The sequence below is a fragment of the Micropterus dolomieu genome, linkage group LG03 (assembly GCF_021292245.1).
Source record: "Micropterus dolomieu isolate WLL.071019.BEF.003 ecotype Adirondacks linkage group LG03, ASM2129224v1, whole genome shotgun sequence".
Lineage (NCBI taxonomy): Eukaryota > Metazoa > Chordata > Actinopteri > Centrarchiformes > Centrarchidae > Micropterus > Micropterus dolomieu.
Window position 1 is genome coordinate 3,630,270 of NC_060152.1, and position 16,350 is coordinate 3,646,619.

Genomic DNA, 16,350 nt, shown 5'->3' on the forward strand with positions numbered 1-16,350 from the left:
GAGGAACTCTAAACTTAAAGGCCCACCTAAGCCCTTGGACATCACCAAACCTGAACCCCCTTTGCCACTGTGACCTATCACCTTTCACCATTCCTCCAAAACAAACAGGTCACGACCCCCCGCCAGAGAGCAGGAGCCACGGTAGCTTAGAGACGAGACGGGAGGAGAAAGACGCCGATGGGAAGCAGTTTCCCAAAACTGTTTCAATGAGTCGTCTTTTCTGCCAGAGGGAGAGCTGAATGTAGTAATAATGTGGCCCATAGCTCGTCTGAATAGAAGAGAAGTCGAACTTTACCATGACCAGTTATGAGGGTGCACAGCATGAGTACGAGCTGACTGCAAATGAACGTCGAAACATTTAAATGGTGATATTCCCCTTGTAAATATAGTATTCCTTTTAATTCATTCAAGAATGCATAAACATTGTGAAACCAATCCAGAATATTGTGCTTTGACATGTAAGTGGTCCAATTTAAAATGACATGATATAAACATGATGTTAGACAGTGCCAGCTGTAGGCCTAACGAATATTTTCACTGTTGATTAATCAGTCTATGATTCTGACAATGAATAAAATAATTGTTATGCCTGTTACTACCAAGTTCTTGCACACTAGAACGTGCTGTAGACAGGTGAGTCAGATCAACTCCTGCACGCTGTCAATCACTTGTCCTCACTTTATGTCATATGGACAAACAGCACCAGTACTGGTGGTGAAGGTCTGTGGCCCAAACTAATGTGAGTTCAGTGCCTGCAAAACACTTCCATAAAATGTAGTTTTTGAGACTCTTCTGTTACTGAGACCACAAGAATATTAAAATTAGTTCATTATATTCCAGAGTGGGGGCGCCGCAGTGGTACAGTGGGTCGTGGGTTCAAACCCCGGTGGAGTTTGCATGTTCTCCCCGTGTCCAGGTGCTCCGGCTTCCTCCCCCCATACAAATACATACAGGCTAGGTTGGTGACTCTAAAATTGTCCTTAGGGTTGACTGGCAACCCGTCCAGGGTGTACTCCACCTTTCGCCCAATGTCAGCTGGGATAGGCTCCAGGTTGACGATGGATGGATGGATATTCCAGAGTTTGTTCACTGAGGCTTTTATTGTAACTGTTGGACTGACCACCTGGCAGGACACAGATTGTTCACTTGTCCTTTGGTCTCCTCGACTGACCCTGGCCTGTCTTTTATCTCCCTCTCTGACCGTTCCGACACTCTTTCATCTCCTGTTTTTAACTCCTTACTTCCCACCACTCAGAAAACACAAGTGAGACAAAAACAGAAAGAGAGGAAGAGACTGCGAGAAGGGAGATATGGAGAAGGAAAATCTACAAAAAGAAAAAATACATAAAAAACACAGTAGGTATTAAATTATTTCAGATTTCTGTCACCTTTATAAATATGTTAAATATGTTATTTTTTCATTTAATTTGGATTTTGCTTTTATTTTGAAACACAAGTGAAATGTGATATATCATTGAAGTTATTTTTCATTTAAAATATGGTAGGAAACAGAGCTGGTGTTGGTTCAGTTTCATCAGGTGGTTATCAGGTAAACCTTACCCCTCCTATATTGATCAGCTACTGTTTGAGTTGAGACACTGACAGCAAACACCCGTTGACCTTTCTCTCAGATCGATCACAGCTCCTGAGCGTTAAACTCCTAGCCAGGAACTTCTATGCGCAGTGCATCTGGAATGTTTGTTTCATCGATTAACGGGCTGCTGTGGCTTACGACCTTTGACCTCCTTACTGTTGGGTGCTGCTCGTAATGTTGGAAATGAAGGAATGGAGGATTGTTCCGATATTAAACTCATATTAAATCCCAGCAGATTACATGTCCGTCTGTGGGTGAACTGTTGCCCAGATAGAGTGAGTATTTACTTTTTTAACTCACCCTTATTTTATTTTACTGCTAAATGGGGAAGTAAAGTTTTAAGTTCAACAATCAGTGTCAGTCTAAACTACATCAAGGACACATTACATCCTGTTTTGAATGTTAGATGTATATTGTGTGTGTATGTAAGTGTTAGATCGTCCAATATGAATGTAATCCCTATATGGATACCTAGCCTGTTTGTCGGGTTCTTTCATCTGCTAATGTAAAGACTTTTAAACTTACAAACCTTTTGTTTTTTAAGCCCACATGCTCACTGGACATCCCATTTTAATTTTTTACAGTTTAATTGTTGAGCTTTGTCACATGCCTGTGGTATTAAAGATTGTCTTTGATGTTGTTGCCAACAAGTTTTATATTTTTATTGTTTTTTTTATGTGACCAGAATAACAAGCCAAACTATCACCCTAGCCAAAGCTAAGTCAGGTAATACAAGAAGCAATCCTTCAAAAATACAGCTAATATTTCACCTAGCATTAGTCTACGCTAAAAACAGAGTCCCGCTCTTGTTTCCACATGATGCAGAGAGGGCAGACATTTACAGAGAGAATATCTGAACTACAACAAGTGACACAGTAAAAAAAAAAAAAAAAAGGAGCTAAACTGAGGTCGAGCGAGGGCAGGAAGAGCCGATGAAAGAGTGGAAAAAGACACGGAGATGAACAGACAGATAGACGAGGATGATGAAGAGTGTGACAGAGATGGACCGACTCCCTCCAAGATAACGGATCGTCATGGCGACCGGCCTGTCAGTCAGTCTGTCAGCCACATCTACTCCTGGTCCCATTACAGCGCTCGGCCTCACCCCAACTCATACAATGGCTCTTCTGTGTGTGTATCTGTGTGTGTTAGTGTATGTCCCTACCCACAGAGCCATTAGCAGGTACTCTGGACCAACTGGAGAGCCAACCACCCGTCCCCCCTTCCCCACTCTTCCATGTATGAGTGACACTGGAGCCCTGATGGCTCCCCAACCCCCTAAAGACAGCACGGCGACATGGCGAGTCCGTCTTTTGGGGGATGAAGGAAGCGGAAGTGTAGTCACTTTACTAAAGGTCTGCTTTAACCTGGATGTTATGTTACCATGTGTCAAAAAATGTCCTCTTGCTACACGAGCAAACTGTTCACCAGGGTAACCAGGTTCCACAAGCTCAGAATATACTTGTACTGACAGAAGGTAAAGAGAATAAAAGTGCTAAAGCTTATTATTATTTTGCAAATCATAGTCCAGAGAGTTAAAATAATAATATTAACATTAAATGGTCAAACTTTGAGATGTTTCTCTTGCAAAACATACTTTTAAAACTCAACTTTCATCTGAATTTTTGCATTGATATTTTGTTTTTCAGCTGTTATTTAACAATGAATTCCCAGTTATTGTCAGCAATACAAGCGTTTCTCATCGGATGAAAGAAGCAGGTGAAATCTACAATAGGATACAAAATACGATACAATACAATACAGGGGGAAAACTAAGTGTCCCCATACATATAGGTATTTTTCGTTGTATGGGCAATAAAGGCATTCAATTCAATAGTGTAAATGTCAATGTGACTGTATGAGTATATGTTAGTGTTTATATATAGCTTCAACACCAGTTTCACTTCAAATCAGTGTAAAGTGAAGAAACCTAAATTTAAAATGTAAAAACAGAACAATTATCGCTGTATTTGGATGTGTCACATAAGGAATAGAAATCTTAATAATTTGCTATATACATTATTTGTTTTTTTGGTGTAGAAAGAATATTGAAACTTTGGGAACCAATGAGAAGAAGTGAAACTGGAAACTGATATGAGGTTATGTTCAAAGTCAAAAAACAACAAAAACAACAAAACATGCATCTCAGGTTTTAAAAGTTTTTAGGAGATAAACAAATTGCCAAATTCAATAATGATTGAGCATTGAAAGTATAGAAGTTTATGAGCATATGCGTGTGTGTGTGTGTGTGTGTGTGTGTGTGTGTGTGCAGGGTGTGGGTGAAGTCTGTGTGTGTGTGTAGGGGGGATTAAAGTAGAGATGAAAGGCCGGCCATTGCCTTCTGATGACTGATAGCATTCAGCAGGGCTTTGGCTGATGTCTGCCTGATAACACAGAGCACGGCTACAAGTTGGGGGAGCCTCAAACTAGCCAATCAGAAGCTAACAGAATCTTTAAAAAGGCCAATAAGGAGCTAGGGTTTGGATGCAGAAAGTTGTATTTGCCATGAATAAGTATACTGTAAGTATTTGTATAAACTGTACATGTGCACGGTGACATTATAACAAAGTAGCCGAAGAGATAGGGGAGTAATGCCCTTGTGCTGTGATATTCCTCCACCAGTTCCATTATTTCCTTATATCAGAACACTTCAGAGTGCATTATAACTCTTATATCATGACATCTATAAAAACAGGATCATCATTCAGGTTAAAGGCTTTAGAAGCAGTGGTTTTGTTAGATTGTGCATCAGTTTATACACAGTTCCGTAAAATATTTTAATATAACTAACATTATTATTATTATTTTGGAAACTTTTTGATCTCTATAATAATTTAAAATAAAGTTCTGTGGGTGACGTCAGACAAGTACATATTATATGACCTATAGTCTATAGTTCATTTAAAGCTTACTGAACGCATCCTTCAAGTTTACACCTGCTTCATGGAGGGTAAACTCTGGTCTTGTGATGCCTTTTAAAATCAAAATCCTCTCTTTCAGCTGCTGTTGAGGTAGTGAGACAGAAAAGCCTTGTTGGTCTATTCTCATCCCCTAAAACAAAGACCTCTAGAGCAGTAATGGGGGGTAGAGTGGTGGTGCGGGGGTCAGGGGTCAAAGAGCACATGTTCCAGGAAAGATTCGTCCCCTAACGTTTTGTAGGCTGGTTTTAACAGCCGGTCCGAGCCAAGACAGCATGACGACAGGCATGTCTGTTAAAACAAACAATCCCCAACTTCATGTTTCACTGCAAATCCTCCGAAAACAGTGAAGGGTCATTTTCTACATAGAAAGATGCATTATAACATCTATTTCTATAAGTATTCTATTGATATTGGTACCTTTTAACCACAATATCAACTCAATGTTTTACTGAAAAAGGTTTGTAAATTCCCCCCCAAAAAAACGGCTTACAAAAGTGATTTAAAATTTAATTAAAAATGATCAAATCACACTATTCAAACTTAACGTCTCACCTAACCTAACCGCCAAAAACTTGCATTTCAAAGTCCTTTCAAAGTGTTACAAATCTTTCACAACCTTCTGATAAGAAACACCACACAAAGCTCAATAATCCGCTTTACAAATATCACTATCAGAGTTTAAAAGGGTAATTTTATCCTATCAGCCTGAGTGGAAAACCTGAAGCAGCAATTACACGTCAATGTGTCGAGAACAAACAGGGCGGCAGCAAGTCACACAACTAATAACTAAATGTTATTGTGAAAAACTGCCAGCTATGCAACATATTCAACAGTGCGGAATGTGAAACTAGTTCTTACCAGACATACGCAGGTGATGCAGGGGTTGTCGGTGATGTTGGGGATGTGGAGGACTTCTCCTTCGTTGTCACAGCTTGCCTCAGTACCTGTGAGGGACAGCAAGAAGGAGACTCAGGTGAGATGCAAGCTGAGAATGAAAACAGGGTTTGAACTTTTGACTCTGACCAACCCTCCTGATCTACACAACAGCCTGTCAGGACCAAGAGACGTCACATAGACTTGTGTTAAATAAACTGTGAGCTGAAAACATGAGAGGCATGACCAGAGGATCCACCAAGGTTATTTAAAGCTGAGCTAATAGAATATTATATTATATATTATATTATTATATTAAAAAGAATCACTCATTCTCACTCATTTCCCATCAGCTCTACAAAGCATTTTTAGCTCATTGTTTGGCCAGTAAATTTACTGTTTTGGTTCAGTCTCGCTGCTTTAATGAATCTTGTTTTCAGCAAAAAAATAAAAAATTTAGAAACTAGATGGAGTGGAGCATCTAGCTGCTAAAGTGCCAGATATTTCCCCAGGAGCTGGTGGAGTACAAAACAGAGGTAAAAGGAGAGTGAATACTGGACATTCATCAGGTGGACACAAACACGACTCCAAATGTATGCTAATGTTTCTCTGTGTCTGCTGGACGTGTAAACAGGCAGCCGTTTGACATTCACTTTTTCTTTTTAGGGTGATAACAGGTGCGTTCGAGATGACTGTGGCTGACTTTTGCCGACTTGATAGTCTAACGTGAGCTGCAGGTGACTGCAGGGACGAGGAATTAAAACCTGCGTGAGCTCGGCGCCTGCAGCCGCCTTGCTCCCGTGAAGTATTCATGTCATGTGACATGGTGACATTTTGGCAAAAGTTTGACAAGTATTTCTAACCAGTACGCCTTATTTTAAGTCCAGCATGCATCACGTTAAGTCAGCGCTGCATGAAGTCAAACGCACCTAATATGTCAATGTTGTTACAGCTTGTTCTGCTGCCCCCAAGTGGCGAAAAAACAAGTTCAGATGCTTTAACTTTGTTTGGTTTTCATTAGCCCAATTCTAAAGCAATCCAGCAGGCAGACAGCGGACTTAAGATAGCCAATTCACTGCAAATGATTATAAATTAGAGCCAAATTGATGATATCAATTATTGTATCTTCAAACAAAGCTGAACATACAGTGTTAGTGTCAACTCATCACAGTGTCGAAGCGTGTCAGTTCTCACCAAAAGCAGCATTTTTGTCATTTTTTACCCACCAGATCAGTAAACCCATTTTACAGTTGAATCAGAGATTACAGTAACAGTATTGCACAGCTAACTTGATTGGAAGTAAAATTATCATTAATAGCTATAAATAAAGACAACTAAAACAAACAGCTTGTTTAAAAACGATCAAAATCAAGTCAAATATACATAAAAATGCAACTTATAACTTACGTACATTAATGCAGTTACATAAGGCAATACCATCGTACACCTACATCGGCTGATGATTTTGACCTTGTATCTGTCAGGCTTCATTATACATTTTACTGTCAGCATGTTCAGAATATTTAAACTGCAGTTCTTTTTTCTCTTTTAGTCTGGTTTATCTGTCCAGGTAAACGCTGTGACATTTAAACTGAGGTCTTAAAAATGTTGATGAGTTAGCCAGTTTGTTACGAGAGTAAATGTAATCTGAACCATCTACAGGAAACGACCCCAAACACAAGGATTTATGGGTAGAAGCAGGCAGATGTCAACATCTCAGGGCCAGCACTTCCTCCTGCTTGGAGAGCTACAGCAGAAAGAAACGGAGTACGACGCTCAGCTGCTTTTCTATGTGCAGAGTTTATTGTCATGAGCTTGGAGCTGAACCAGGGTCATCAGAGGTAAGGGTAAATCTCCACCTTTGACTACACTGAGTGTCAAACTACTTCCTGTTTCTAGTCATGTCTCTTCCTATGATCCTGTTTCTCGGAGGAATATAATTTCTCTCGCTGTATTAGCATAAATCACTGTAATTCTGTTTAGGTTTTGCATCTTGCATTTCTTTCATTTCCTTCTTTCTTTCATTGTTTAACGGTTATCTCATTTCACACAGATTCACACGTAAACATAAAATGAAAGACTAAGACCTTTTCTGAGCAATATTTGGTCAGTGTATCATCAGTGTACTGTGTCCTCTGATTCTTGACCTGCTGGCTCTTTTTGTTGGTTCTGTTGTAAAGTTGATGATTTAGTAATTGACCGTTTGCTAAATTCCTCCCTCCCCAGAGCAAATGCAGTGTGCAGGGCAGTGTAGTACCAGCGTTATCCAACATTTAAAGAGTTTGGATGGATTTAATTGTATGTTTATCTGCTCTAACATAAAATGCACTCATTAGCATGCAAAGTTAACTAGCTTTCTACCAAACAGTTGTAACCGAGCGTTACTGTCAAAGCAAATGAGCACATTATTGGGGTTACGGGTACCAATTTAAGACGACCACTTCCACTGTGTTGTATACTCTGTGAATCCACTCTACAACAATAGATCTTTATGGCTGCGAGTTGTGCCGCCTTGTCTCTGAGTTCAGCAGAAAACCAGCCTGTGAATTCTGGCACAGCAGACAAACCCCGCCCACTCCACCACCACTGTAAAATTTACAGCCTTCGAGTGTAATTAAACTGGCAGGGCTGTAAGTGGTGGGGGAGTGAAGGTGGATAGTGGGTGGAGGGTGCAGGGGGGACTCGGTCTCTGAGGCCTCGTCCTCAGTCTGACAAAATACCTTCCTCTTCTGTTTGTGAGCCACACATATATCACGTCTATCCAGATACCTTTCTACCTACAGAAAGTAATGATCTACTGTATTTATATAGCGACCCTTTCACCTTTAAACAGCAATAAGCGTTTTATTAAAAGGAAAACAGTACAGAAACTATTGCAGGCAAAAAGCAGTGAAAAGGATAAAATAATAAGGATTACATACTTGGAGAAAGCAGCGCAGAGAGTCGTTAAAGAGGCTGGAGCTCAAGGACAGCAGGGAACTCAAAACTATGACCTCTCTTCTGTTAGAGGTCGCTCTCTGACTGATCAGCCTCTGAGAGTCGCTTCTATTTTAGACCCAGTTGCAAGTTGGTAAAATATCTACATTTATTAAGATCTGAGTCTAATGAATCTCTTACTGAACTGAATGAGCAAATCAGCTAAATGTCAAATTAAATCTGTCTAACTTGAGTTTTACTTCTCAAATATTAATAATCTCTGTCCCATGCCAAAGAAATATTTTTTCTACTTCTGTTCATCTGACAGTAAAAGTCTCTAATTAGCTTTAGACAGGAATAATTCAGATCCTTAGCAGTTCTGCAGTATAAAAATAGTGTTATATGTATTATTGTTATTAATAGTTTTTCTCATGGGTTTTATGTGTAAAGAAACATCATAACTACTAAAAACTTACTTTTACTAAAAACTAAGGGACTTTTATTCCGGTTTTCCTGCAGTAACACCATGTCACTAGCTTTCCTGACATTAAAGGGGTCAATGGTTAACACCTGCAAGTTTAAATAAGAATCATAAACCATTCAGATTCAGTAAATTGTATCAAACCCTAATAGAGAAAGAGAGAGAGCGAGAGAGCGAGAGAGAGAGAGAGAGAGAGGAGGAGACAGCAACAAGTGTCCTGGACCAGATTTTAACCAGTAATGCTGTGGTTACAAACACCGTAGATACAATCCTGAAGCCAACAGGATGACCTCTGTACCCGGTGCTCCACCTGCTGCAGGGACACATTCAACCGCTCAGCTATAAGACCTCAAACTTCGCAGAACCCTCTGGTCAGTGGTTCAGCAGACAATAGACAGGATGATACAGTACATATGTGGGATGCCAGGTGGAGGAATCCGATCCGCTGGGATCATAATGGTGCAGCCTCCTCAGCTGACACAGAGAGGTTGTTGGTTCGCCGAGGTTTCCTACAAGGTTTCATGTCAAACAGACACATATTTGACTACAGAGACCCATATGGTACAGGTTTTGCCCCCCATCTGATCCCCATCTGTTTGCTTCAGGAACAGAGATAACAGCCAAGAGAAGGGAAACCCTGATAATCAGAAATTATCAGAAGGGACGTATATAAAGTTAGTCTGGATTTGAATGTCATGTCTGTTAAAAGCTGAAGAGAACCTCTGTTCTGAATAAACCCTTTCTTCTCTTGTTAATTAACTTATCATGTATTCATGGAAACCCTCCAAATGACCTCTGGAGGAACCAAAACCAAATAAATATAATCAAATCAATTTAATCTAATGCCCTTTCATCACCAGGCCAGGTCAGTAAAAGCAGGTCAGCTGCAGAAGTCCCGTCCCTCACGCTGCTGATAAGAAGCATTATAGGCCGGACGGCTGACAGCAGAGCCCGGCCTGCGCGCACCACCACATCCACCTTTCATTCACTCCGCTTCTATTATTCTCATTTCTCAAAGGCGCTGCAGGGCAAACAAGCGATATCCTATGATGCAATGCGGCTTTCAAAGGGGGAGCAGGCCAGGGAGGGAGCGCGTTTAGACCGGGAGACAGTGGCAGGAGAAACCGCTCAGGAGGGAGGACAGAGACGCTGTTAAATCAGAGCTGGTTAGGAAAAGTGATTTACACTTTACAGCCTGCTTTTAACTAAAAATGTGGGCTAATTATAACTTCTAGTGACACAAACAACAATTTGAGTAAGATTATAAGACTTCTAATTTTACACAGACCTTTCATCCTAAAGTTCTAAATCCTAAAGTTCTGTATAAATTACTTTGATATTGACTTATATCATAGTGATTTATGTCAGGCAGAACACTACCTCTGCAAATAACAAGCTCTGCTGCAAACAACAAGCGTCCCGGGGTGTATTTTGGTGGTATTTCTGTCCAGGGCAACAGTGTTTCCACAGGAGGAAGCAGATCAATTCTGTTACCCAGCGCTTGAATGTCACCTGAACCCTCGGACTCAAGATTAAGACCTTTCCTAAACCACAACAAACGCAATTTACTGACTTTTAAATTTGAATCGCCTTTATTGCGTAATAAAAAAAACATGAATTATGATTATACTGTGATACAAAATATAGGAGGGCAGGTGTGAAAGTGTTTTCTGAGTGCTTTGCCCGCATTCTTTTGATTTTGTGCTTCCTGGTGACCATGCTCCAATTTGGAGGTTATATTTCTTGGTTCATGGACCGTTTAGGTGAACACCACAATACTGGCACCTAGAAATATAAAAGCTGAAGTGACTTTGATTTTGGTGCGCCCCCTCGCAGAGTAAAAACAGACTGAATAGAAGGAGCATGGAGGCGCGGCAGACTAAATAACCGGGGGTTTGGGTAGATTTTACGCACGGTGGGTGTTGTGATGTGTTATTATAAAACCATATGAAGCCTTTAATCTTACCTGTAATTAGCGGAGAGGAGGACCGGGGCGATTGGAGCAGCAACAAAAAGCTGAAGAAAAACCTACAGGTGGACCAAGAGGGAGGGTTCGAGCAGCGGAGCAACATCCTCGGGTTTTCTCCAGGAGAAAACGTACAAATAAATAAATGAAATCACTCCAAAGTATAACAAAATAAAATGAAACAGATCCACGTCCCGCAGACTTCTTTATTCCAGCCAGGAGAGCAAAACTCATCAGTTTGTCAGTTTGCGCTGAAAGCGACAATCAACCAGGCGCGCGGGGATTATACCGACATTAAAATGACAAAGACGCGCCGACAGGCAGGAGACAGTGGGGCTGCTCAGGACATGTGCGGAAAACAGGAGTGCGGAGCTTACTTGAAAACATTTAAAGATAAAAATCAGTCCCAAATCGTGCAGATGCGAAAATCCTGAGAGGAGCAGCGGATGTTTTCGAGGTTTGAAAATGGATTTCGCTCCTCTCCGGCAGTCAGAAGAGTCCAAATCAAAGTGTCCGAGGTGATTTTACCTCAGAGAAACAAACACAGGTGATTTATAATAGCTGCAGGGGTTCAAAACTGCCTTTCTGACTCCGTGCCGATAAATCAGTAAAGTTTTTCAAGGAGTAGACTGGTGTCAATCAGCGCTCTGAAATCAAGAGTCCGTTTGGCACATGGATGCTCGATGCAGACTGTCCGGGACGGAGGAGTGGATTGCAGTCTTTCTCTCTCTCTCTCTCTGAGCAGTGTAAGAGAGTCGACCGGCCTCCTCCTCCTTCTCTGGTATTAAAGCGGACCTCTGGTGTCGGAGCGCACCACAGAGCCAGAAAGTCCTGCCTCCGCTGTTAAAACCGGGACCTCCTCCTGCCTCCAGACCTTTCTGAAACGTCCTCCAAACCCTCCAGACCGTCTCTGGTCATCTGCTCCAGATCTCCTGCAGACTTCTCCTCCTCCTCTTCCAAAACATTCCAGTTCTCCTTTTGTTATTTTAATTTGTAATAATTACAGTCTCTGCTCCTGTCTACCCGGTACTGAGCCTGTGAGTACCATAAACCTGTGTGTGTGTGTGTGTGTGTGTGTGTGTGTGCTTTGGGATCCAGTTACATTAACAAATCAGGGGAGCTACATGTGCTGTTGATGTGTCTGTGTTGTAAATGCAAGTGTTTTAAAAGAAGAAGAACAAAAGAAACGCCAAGAAGAGACAGGAGGACAGATGTAAAGTGGAACCTTTGTCTCCTGCAGAGACAGAAGTCAATTTTCTACTAATTCAAAATAAAGGGTTTTCCTAATCTACCTTGTCTTCAATAACTACTTCAAACTCTCCTTGGTAGCACAATTACTGTGGTACATCTGGAAGGAGAAAATAGAAATACCTGTCAGACATATTCATGTTCTTTCATCTTTAATTTTAGATACTCCAATACAGAGATTTTTCCTTCTTTCTTTTTCAGATTGTGAGTATTTCTCACTTTATTTAGAAACTAGTTCAGCCAAAGATGGTCTGAAGAAAAGTCTTAATGGTCCAGCATACAATGATATTTAGACAGTGTGCCTCCAACTATGGTTTTTCCAGAATGGTGTGAATGAACTTGACTGGCCTGCACAGAGCCCTGACCTCAACCCCATCCAACACTTTTACTAACTTGGACCACAGACTGAGAGCCAAACCTGATCACCAACATCAGTGTTGGACCTCACTGATGCTCTTGTGGCTGAATGGGAACAAATCCCTGCAGCCAGGTTCCAACATCTGGTGGAAAAGCTGAAACCAGGAGAGTGGAGGCTGTTGGAGCAGCATATTAATGCCCATAGTGTCAGAATGAAATGTATTATTATCTATTACATAAGGATGTCCACATCCATTTGGCCATGTAGTCTACTCTCTTTATGTATATGCTTTAGCATCGAATGTTTTAAATCTAAATATCACGGCATCCCCCTATTAACTCACTCCTGTGAAAAATAAACTAGTCCTTGTGGTTGTCAAAGTGCACTCAAGGATCCATTTGGTGCTCTTGAAAGGGTCAAAAAGGTTCTCAAACTGGGGTGTGGAACCTCTAGGGGACACTGATCAGGCGACCTTGACAGGACCTAAAGCCAGTGAAGAAAGAGTTAACTGTCGTTATTCTTCATTTGAAAGAAACAGTTCCTTAAATTCCATCAACAGGAGATTTTAAATGCAAATCTAAACCATAACCAAAGAGACAAATGGGGTTTCTTTTGAACAAAATCCTCATCAAATGAATGTTGGCAGCTTGGGATATAACATGAGACTATTTGCAGCTCTGTTCCGTGCAGAGCAAACGTCTCCTTCTTGTCAAACTCAACACGCTCCTCCACCATATAAACGCCTCTACATTTTAGCATTATGTTCCCATAAATCTGCAGACTGGAGTCTACATTAAAGTCTTATGTGACAGATGAGGTGGGTTGCATGACAGTATGTGTGTATGTGTGTGTCTAGCCTCTTTAAAGTGAAGCTCGTCAGAAGCTCAGACGGGGAGGAAAAGCGAGTCTTCAAAGAAATAATTAGGACCCACCCAGCACCTTTTAATTGAGCGCTGGATCTGTGCTGCTGCACGCTGGAAACAAACGCAAGGCATGGCCCAGGTGTGTGTGTCAAAAAGACAGTAAAGAAGAGATTCATAAGGGAAGCGCGTCAAAGAGTGTCGTAGACAGAAAGTTTGAGTCTTGACATCAAGAAAGTGTGTATTTAAAATGCTTGTCAACCAGAGAAAAGGAGTGTGTTTCAAAGATTGGGAGAGCATCAAAGGGTATGTGATGCAAAGAGCAAGTGTGTATGCGTGTGTGTGAGTGTGTCAGATAGAAAAACAAAACAACATTAAAGTGTGTATAAAGGAGACCATCAAAATCTCATGAAAATGTGTTTTTATCAGAGGTCAGGAGTGTCTGTTGTGTGTGTGTGTGTGTGTGTGTGTGTGTGTGTGTCTGTGTGTGTGTGTGTGTGTGTGGGGGGGGTAATATTAACCACTAGATGGCAACAGAGAGAGGGAGGGGTGACCTAGTCGGACTGCCTCACACACACACGCGCACCATCCAGACCCGATTCACACACACTTTGCTCTGGAAGCTGCAGGAGTCAATGTGGGTGAATTTGGGAATCAAACAAATTGAAAACATTATCTGCATGCAATTGAGTGCTGCAGGTTGAGTCTGCCTGTTTTAGAAAATCTTAGAAATCTCTGAAAGTTAATTCTATCTCAAAAAACAATTTGCAAACAAGTTTAAATTCAGTTCAAAAAGAGAAAGTAAGTAAGTAAGTATGCATTAAAAATAACCCAGGCACAATTTAGGGTTCATCTTTACGTTAATGAAACTGCAGTGAACTGGTTTACGCCTCTTCTTCTCAGTTTAATTCTGAATCTGAATTGCTTTTCCAGACATTATTGCATGAATTTAAATTTACAGTGAAGACATTTTTGCTACTGCGTTTCAGTAAATTTCCACCTAAACAAGGAAGGCACTCCAAAGTCAGTAGAGACTGAAACGATGTTTTAATGTACCGATTAAATAAATGTCTTGAATACAGTGCACAAGAATCTCCTTTTTGAAAGATATTGAGCTCCTTTCTGACACAGAAAAACTGGAGGGAAGTTTTTCCTTAATTGCTGGCAAGTAAATTTCCTGATATATGATTTTTTTGAACAAACTCATCGAGGTGGAAACAGATATAACTTACGTACTGAAGACTACAGAGCAACAGTGGGGCATAGGAGATGTTTTTTCTGTGTTTTTCCACTGTGGAAAAAAGGAAGGATTATACTGTATCTTTTTAAAAAATCCTCAATGAAGGAGAGGGAGAGTAGTTAAGATCGTAGAACCATACAAAACAACTACATCCCATCTTTTTTGGGCTGACTTAAAGCCGTGAAATATATTTATATTTATGTTCATGTGTACAGTTAAGCATCAATATTTAGCAAGGCAAATTCCTATGTGAAAATGTACCTGGCAATAAACGATAAATAAAAATGATTCGGATTCTGATTAGGTGTAATGGAGCTAAATAAGCATTTAGTTGAGCAAAATCCAATGAGACAATCAGTATAACAAGCTGGTTTCTATTAAAGGAGACCTATTAAACCTATATTGTAGTTCTGTGACTCCTGTATGGCAGCTTTGCATGATTCAAAGTTAAAAATACTTATACTTCATGTAGCTACAGCGTCCACTGTGTTGACTTTTGCCGGCCGAGCAGGCTAATTTACAGTTTAGCGCTCTGCTAACGGGAATGAGGGTATTGTAAACGAGCGTCTGGTGTAGCCTTTTCAAATGTTACCGAACGAGTGGATCACATTCTCATCGGATTGTGATGGTCAAATATATTGATCCACCGTGTTACAGCCGCTGTTTTAGCCGCTAGCAAAAGTTACTTCAAAGCATGGGGCACTTCCTGTCGGCTCTGAGGCATTGCGAGGCTACCCAGCTAACCAATCACAGAGCTTACGGTCTGCGTTGCCTCGACGTGTAGTTACATTTTTGAGGAGGTGCACGTCAGGCTACGCCGTAGGTGACGGCGTAGGGTAGGGGGCTACGCAGAGGCCACGCCGTCGATTTGACGCAGAAGTATAAATTGCACTTAAGGCCCCCCCTCTCAAAGCCCACTGTCTTCTAATTGCCCAAGACCTGAAGCATGTTACCAGGCTGTTGTTGTTGCTGGGCAGAACAGACAGACTGAGCCGTTGCTATGCCCATATATGGGACACCAGCTCCTTCTGGCTCAGTAATAGATAGAACGGAGCTCTTGGTAGAAAAAGCAGTTCAAAACAGAGCATTCAGAACAGGAGGAAATCTGAGGTTTTTGCTCACAGGGATTTCTTTTAAATACTTTAACCTCATTTTTAGAAGCTTTGGCCATGTTTAACATGAACATCCAACATTGTAGGTAATAGGTCTCCTTTAAAAGAAGATGCTAGTCTGTAGGAAGTGGATTTGAAACAAAAAGGAAAGTGTGAAAGGTGAAGACATTAGGACTGGCATGGAATGAACAATGTGCTCAGATGTTTGAAGAATGTCTGAGCATCCTCCTGCCTTCAGACTGGCTGCAGACGGGAGGAGTGGGCCCTGGCTGGCCCTGCGGCCCCAGTGGCCCTGAGGTTAAAGCCCCCTGCAGTCGACAGGTCTGGCTCTGAGAGACTGTGAGGGAGAGGAGGAGGGAGCGGTTAGACCCAGCTGTCTGAGTCAGGCCACACAGACACTAATGACCCATTTCCAGGAACCCAGGACTCTTTAGAAATTCAGGACCCTTACCTGTGTTTCAACTGAAGGAACCCAGGTTTACATTTAGTACTTTTGCCACAGTCTCCATGATCCCTGTTCTGAGGGTAGCGTTTTCTGATGGCCTAGGATCTACTGGGGCTAAGCTTGCAGCACTACACTAGCATCCTCAGTTTATGTCCAGCTTTATTTAGACACACAGTAAGGAAATACTGGTTTCAACCAGGATCATTCATCATTTTATACTCTAGTTAAGTTTTACAGAGATAACACTTGCAGGCTGAATTCCAGGAAATGTGTTCAAAATATCTAATGCAAGGATGCTGCTTCAAGAATATGTTTTCCTTCATCTGAGTTAAATCT

At 41.3% G+C, this 16,350-nt stretch overlaps 1 protein-coding gene across 1 annotated transcript in view; it reads right to left on the reverse strand.

Annotated features, from left to right (window-relative positions):
- bmper (BMP binding endothelial regulator) overlaps window positions 1-10,857 on the reverse strand; it is a 32,297-nt gene extending 21,440 nt beyond the window's left edge. Inside the window, exons 1-2 of the mRNA XM_046045400.1 lie at window positions 10,752-10,857; window positions 5,374-5,459 (exon numbers count right to left, since the gene is read on the reverse strand). Of these exons, the coding sequence (XP_045901356.1) occupies window positions 5,374-5,459; window positions 10,752-10,857 (192 nt within the window). The remainder of the gene's footprint in view (window positions 1-5,373; window positions 5,460-10,751) is intronic.
- Window positions 10,858-16,350: the final 5,493 nt, after the last annotated feature.